At 50.4% G+C, this 6,960-nt stretch overlaps 1 protein-coding gene across 1 annotated transcript in view; it reads left to right on the top strand.

Moving 5' to 3' along the window:
* LOC100748854 (inactive tyrosine-protein kinase 7-like) overlaps window positions 1–6,960 on the top strand; it is a 38,350-nt gene that overhangs the window by 7,444 nt on the left and 23,946 nt on the right. Inside the window, exon 2 of the mRNA XM_012389671.3 lies at window positions 1,438–1,740. Coding sequence (XP_012245094.1) covers window positions 1,438–1,740 — 303 coding nt within the window. The remainder of the gene's footprint in view (window positions 1–1,437; window positions 1,741–6,960) is intronic.

The raw sequence follows: 6,960 nt of genomic DNA, 5'->3' as shown, positions 1-6,960 counted from the left end.
CTGCCGCTCGAGTTCCCAGCTCCAGACTTTTTTCTATCCATTTCCTATCCATTTTTTACAGCGCGGAAGCGGTAACGTTCACGAAGCGAAAAAAATATGCTCGAACATATGATTCTTGTTACGACTTTTTTTTCTCTTTCCACTCGTTTTTTCTGACCGTGTTCCCTCTACGCCGTTGTCCGTGTCCGCCTTTTGCTCTGCTCGCGTCGCCGCACCACCCTACCTGGTACAATGTGGTTCGTTTAATTTGCACGCCCCACTATTTGCAGCTCGTTCCCAACGTTTGTTCATGGACGTTGCTCGAAAGCGAGTTTTTCGTGTACGATTTGAGCACAAACGATTAAAAACTAGCCAACCTCTCTCTCTCTCTCTCTCTCCCAATTTACAGCAACGTATCAGTCTCGCTTTTTGTCTCGAATTCGTTGGAACGTGGAAGAAACTAGAAGCCGAGTTTGCCGATACGTGTCGGAATCAGATCAGAAGGTTTGCCTAATTAGCTCAGGAAGCTTAAATCGTTCCGTCTCGGTAGAGAAGCTTATTAACGAGCAACTAATAAGCTCGTTGAACGAGTAGACGTCTTTCTCTCGATAGCAGTCGCCCGGTGCGCACGCTTCAATACGTACTCCGCGAAGAACACCTGTCGCGTATTTCACGGATGTCATTCGGATATTATCTTCCTCTCTGGTTCTTCTTGCTCGACTCGAATCGTCGACGCGCAGATACCCGCGGCAATCGGCAAATTGTGCGGAATTACTCTAGGGACATGCATCTACGTTCGTATCCTGAAAACACAACGAGCGCAGCCACAGCTGGCAAAGAGGAGAGAGGATGGCGTATCGCGCGCGGTAATATCCCGAAAACAAAAACAGAGAAAAAGAAATCGTATTAAACGGTGCACCGAGAAACGAGACAGGGGGCGGCGTGCCAGAGGAAGACCTTTGCTGCTGGCGGATATCAAAGGACATCGATACAATAACGTTGCCCCGTGCTAATTATCAATCAACTTAATGAGAGTTCCGCATTCAAAGAGCGAAGCTCTTGTTGCCATCCGTTTTACAGCGTTTCCTCGTCGAGCTGTTTATCGCTCGATTGTTACCGCTCTACTCTGGTAATTAACGATATTTTTAATAACGATACCATAACGCTCGTGTCGGCATTTCATCTTATCCCCGCGATTTCCAAACGATGCGGGGTGTCGAAGCGAAACTTCCCGGTTAAAATTCACCACGCGACCCTCGTTTTTAACGGAATTTCCCAACGTTGTTGGTTCGCACTGTTCGAAGTCAAAGGATCCGCCGAATCGTCGGTGGAGAAAGAAAAAAGCGTATCGATGATTTTGTTCTCTCTCTATCTCTCTGTCTCTTTCTCTCTTAGCTACGTTTCGATGGACGATAATTAATTGGAATCGCGTAACGTTCGATCGATGTGTTTGCACAGTGGTACCGGTATTTGGTCAAGACGGCAGCCTCTACTTCTCCGTGAGTCCCGGCGAGCACTCGGTCGCCGAGGGATCCCCGGTGCGTTTGAGATGCGAGGCACAGCCCAGTTCGCTGGTCAAGTACTCGTGGAAGATCGACGGACAGCCGCTGGCACCGAGTCCACGGAGACACCAGGATGGCGGCGACCTTCGCATCACCAGGGTGAACCGAATCCTCGACAGTGGCAACTTCGTCTGCGTCGCCACCCACGAGGAAACTGAATATTCCATCGAGAGTTCACCAGCCAAGATCGACATTCAATGTGAGTAACTGTTTTATGGTACTCGATTTCTCGCTAATTTGTCCGCCGAGAGTGCACGTCCGTTGCACGAGTAGTTACGTTCCACGATTAATTCGCCGACGTCTGTTTGGTCGAAGGCGTGAAATCCTGATCGATGAAAGAAAGAAAAAGAAAAAAAAAACGCGGTAGGATCGCGATACAAACGCGTTTAACGGCGCGGCGCGTCGCGCGAAATGGAACTCGTTTCTTGGCGCAAATACGAGAATTTTTTAACGAGCGCTAGCTCGCCGGCATTTAATTAATAACGTGCTCGTGATGGTGGGCGAGACCATCGAGAGATTAATCGCGTAGGTCTCGAGAGCGTGGCGCGAACCTCGCGTCCCGCGCGTGTCGTGCCTCACCGAAATGCGGCAAACCGGTATAATCCCGCGTTCACGGTCGCGTTGCTTAATCGACAAAGTGCGAGAGCAAGACGGAGCTTGGGAGATGAAACGATAGAGCGAAGGAAGATGGGCGATGGTAAGAGAGGACAGTCCCGAGACCAACGCCCGAGGGATTCAAAGCGACGCTACAACGGATTTCACCGTGGCTATGTTATTCTCACGGCACTTTTTAATCGCCCTTTCTCCGCAAAAGCGCAGATCAAACGCCTGCCGTGCAGAAATTACACGAGCCGAACGAACCAAAGAGAGACAAGCGAAACGAACAGAACGAACCGCGCCGATGGTTGGAAGGGGGAAATCGGAGAGCGGGAGAAAGAAAAAGAGACCGAGAAAGAAGGGGTCGAAACGAAAGGGAAGCGCGGAGATAGGAATCGATTCGCGATAGCCTCGGCTGCTGAACTCGGCCACCGTGAGCTCTTTCGGCGTTCCCGCCCCTCTCGCGATTCCAATTATTCGCCAGCGCGACATTAATTAAGCAAGATAATTTGCTCTCGAACCGAGCTGCCCAATATGGCGTCTGTCGGTGACGACGGCCCTGGGCGCAGACGTGTTCGCGTTTTAACGATTTCAAAACGCTCAAGGATCCCCGGAAAATAAATTCGACGAGACGAAAGTTGTCGCTGATAACGACGACGACAACGACAACGACGACGACGACGACGACAACGACGACGACGACGACGACGAAGACGACGATGCTTAGCGTCGAGACGGGTGTGACGAGTTGACTGAGCGGAAGAGGAGAGAGGAAGCAGGAAAATACGTATAATGTTACTAGCGAGGTGCGCGAGTTGCTGGCATTTTTTTATTTGTATTTGAAAACGCACAAAATAGGTGCTTTCCGCGCGTAGGACGAGGGGGAACGAGCTAAAGTGAAAAAGAAAAAAAAAATCGGCTCGGTAACCGAGGAGGCGCGAACCGCGGTGCCGCGATATTGAATGAATAATGAAGAAATTTGCAAAAAAAAAGTACATATTATTAAATCGGGGAACCGTCGAGGACGGGAAAAGAAGAGAGAAATAGTGGTGAAACGGTTGCGGGGGCTGGCGAGGCAAGAGCGAGGAAAGAGAGAAACGACGTCAGGGCGTCGTTAGCGTCCCGGCACCTCGTTATCATGTATCGTTTCGTAATTATTATTACACGCTGCTGCCAACCCGGTGAAGTGTACCGAGCACGAGTACATTTAGCGCGTGCTTAATACCCGTCGCCTGGCTCGATTCCTTTTGATAATTGCGATAAATATAATAATGATAATGACGATGGAACGTTTTCTTCGGCTCGCCATGGCTGCGGCGTTTTCCGTCTCCTCCGTTCGCGAATGAATTTCGTCTAGGCATCGCGTAATTTCGTCCAACCGACGAACCACCCTTTCATCCGCGGATTCGCTCGAATCGTTCCGATGAAAGGGAATTATCCAACGGATAAAACGCTTATGGACTCAAATCGTCGATGCCGTCTAACGTTTATAGTTGTTTCCCGTTTGATTAATTAAATCCGTCTGGTGGTACCTTTGCAAAGAGTTATCGATCTTTGAACCGACGACACCGGGGGGACGTGTCTTTTGTTCGATTCGAAACGGAAACGGAAATCTCTATGGAACGTACGCGCGCGTTCAACAGCTGATTAATCTGCGTCTAATATCTAGTCCCTTTGACAATTCGGTACCGCCCGTCCGGTCGTCGATCCGGTTCTTTTCACGAAGGCCAAGGCCGTACAAGGCGTGGTCATTCACCGTTTCGCCGACGAAAGATACAAATGGACTAGCAACGGCAACACGTTCGCACGTTGCTTTTTACACGTTCTCGGCCAATCGTCGTTCAACGTTTCTACTGCGAAGATCTTGCAGCGTACCGAGCCTCGTAAGCGACCTTAAAAATACGAGTAGATATTTTCTTTTAATTAGACGCGCCTGAGAATATACAAGACGACTCTCGGTTAATCAGCTGAAACGATCTCGCTGCTAGCGAAATTGCACGAAAACGTTGCGAGATTACGGTTATTCCAAAGTGTGGAGATATCGCCACGCTATTAGACCTGTTTATGGCGAAATTTCCAGAATTTCAAGGAATAAAGCTAGTCGGACTGGATCGTGCGCGTGTTTCGGGGCGCGCATTGTGGGCGAGCTTATTTCGGTTAATCCTTTAAACACGCTCGAAATGTCTCCTCCGCTCGGATACCATATGCGTGTAAACGGTACACTGGCGCATTTTGGCTCCATTAAATATAAGGTGCGCGTGTTGCGCTTTCCGATAGAACGCAAATGCGTTTTTCGCGTAAACGCGCCATCCGCTGCCTCCCATTCTCCATCGTTCGTTTTCAATCGCGCCGTATTAACGATCGCGTATAATTACTCGATACAAAACAACGGCCTGTAATCATAGAAAGAACGTAATTAAACACGCGAGAGAGCTTGGAAATAATTTCGCGATATCGAAAAGCAGGGTAGACGAAAACTCTGGTTTTTCCACCCTCGAAAGGTCGAGCGTCTGACGAGTGATCTCTCGAACACGCTCGGCGATGACGAGCTGGCCCGCCGTGAATATTCCGCGTACCTCGACGTGAAAACCATCCCTTTCCCTCTTTTAATTTCCAACCCCTCGGCTCGCGGCCACAGACCAGGCTACGAGGGACGGACGCACGGGGGGTAATAACACGCCGAGGAGGATCCTTTGTCCAAATAAAAAAATAACATCTCGCTTCGCGACGAGGAAGAGCCTGCTGCGATACGCGACAATGGATAGGAAGTTGTTCAGCCTCGAGCTACGGCATCCGCGAGGGTGTGAGAGTCAAAGTGAAACAGACAGAGAGGGACAAGCTGCGGGACTAGGGGCTGAATTCAGCGCGACGCGTATCCTCTACTTTACGCGAGATCCTATCTGATTTATACGCCGTGTACGTAGAACCAAGCGTGCTACGCCTCGTCTTGCAACCACTTCCTTTGCATCGGATGATACGCAAGACTCCTAAGAGACCGAACGAGTTATTCCACGCGCCACCGAGTTCGGTCCGTTCTTCTCTTTCTTTACGACCGTTTCCACTTCGCTCGGATACGGTGCAAATCGATGTTGGGAATTCTAATGAAAATGACGGGCGGAATGGTAAAATCGTCGCCTCTTGCCGGGATAAACGCTCGTTCCTCTTGGCTCGGCGTAATGGTGAGCTCGCGGCGAAAAATATCCGGGCTATTAATCTCTATTTTTTCTTCTCTTTTTCCTTTCTTTTCCCGAGCAGCCAGATGATTCGTGAGATTTAACGGTTTAAGGGCCCCCGGATTGAAAGTGTTAACGCGATTCCGCAGACGAGTGGATAATGGGATCGAAAAGTGGCTTCAGCCACCGTGAAAGATCCTGTGTCTCCGGCTTCTAATAGGGTTGCGGTCGCGACGAACGACCGTTCGCGTTCTCGCCGCTCCTCGTTTACCTTCTTCGCGGTCTCGACCGGCAATTAAACCTCACGCATTGTGCGTAGTCGACAATAAGCCATCGTTCTCCCAGGAATCTCATTTCCTCCGCCCCGTAAAGCGCCACTTTTCGATGAGCTCCGGTTGAACGAGTACTTTTGCTCGTAGCTTCGACTTCATCCGGCCCTCGTCGTTGCGCTGCCTCCGAGAACAATCGTCGGCAGACGTTTCTTCGCCGCGTTGTCGCTGCTCGAGCGGTAAATAGCTCGCTTTGGAAATTCTATTCAAAGACCCCTCCCGCCTTCTGTTCTACTCGCGTTCCGAGATAATTCTTCGCCATTGTAATCGCGCGGATAATTTCGATCGCACCGTGACGCGATCGTCTCGCGGGAAAGTTAACTTTCGCGCCCACGTTTAATTTATTCGCTCCTTTCGTCCGGCTTGCACGCGTTGAATCCTTTGAGACCGGACGAATTAATAACCGCGACTAATTTATACGTTCGCGGCGAAACGTTGAATCGTAGCCAAGGTCTCGAAGAAGGTCTTCGTATCCACATTCTTGACTCGCGTCGTAGCACCGCCTGTGAACCCCGCGGCTGGCCGTATAACGCCAGGCCAAATGGCAATTAGGCTTCTCCTATTGTACACCACAACAATACCCATTTTTTAGCGGCTACGCATTGACGGCGGCAACGCGTGCCGACCCTCCTCAATACCACGATAAATTTACCGGTTCGTTTCAAGGGTGTGCGCTTCGATCCACGTTTCATCGGTATAATAATAACACCTGGCCGATAAATCATACGCGCGGAGCATTTAACGGACGATGAATTCGAAGAAAGGCGGAAGAATACCCGCTGCGAACGCGTTCGTTCCAGGCCGAAAGTTGCCAGCGTGTTTAACGAATTTTGCAACAACGTTCTAGCTCGCGAGACTCGGGATCGTCTCGAATCGCCATATTCGCCACGCGTTCGCTCTATTCGCGTCCTAACGACTTTTATCGCGATCACGCGCAAGTATTTAATCGAGCCGTCTTGATTCGCGATGTTTTCTCGCAGCGGGAAAAAAAGAAAACGAAGGGAGGAGAGAAAGAGCGGAGGAGAAAGCGCGGAATAAACAAAACAGCGCCTCGGCGAAGCTTCGAATTATATCTGCTTTAAAGGGGAGGAAATCCGCGAGATCTCGAGGCAAGCCTACCATAGGGATTCTCTGGTTCTTTCCCCGTCCTCGTGTTCTCTTCTTTCCTCTTACTCCCGGTCGGTCGCACGCAGGTGGAGAACTCAATTCAGCGAGGGTTTGCTTGCATTTTCATTGTCTCGCCTTGGTGCGGGCTGCGCGTCGTCGTTGCCGTCGTCGCCGTCACCGTAGTCGTCGTCGTCATCCTCATCGTCGTCGTCG

The sequence above is a fragment of the Bombus impatiens genome, unplaced genomic scaffold (genome assembly GCF_000188095.3).
Source record: "Bombus impatiens unplaced genomic scaffold, BIMP_2.2 scf_0647, whole genome shotgun sequence".
Lineage (NCBI taxonomy): Eukaryota > Metazoa > Arthropoda > Insecta > Hymenoptera > Apidae > Bombus > Bombus impatiens.
Note: the sequence above shows the minus strand (reverse complement) of the source record. Positions and strands in the feature narration are given on the sequence as shown.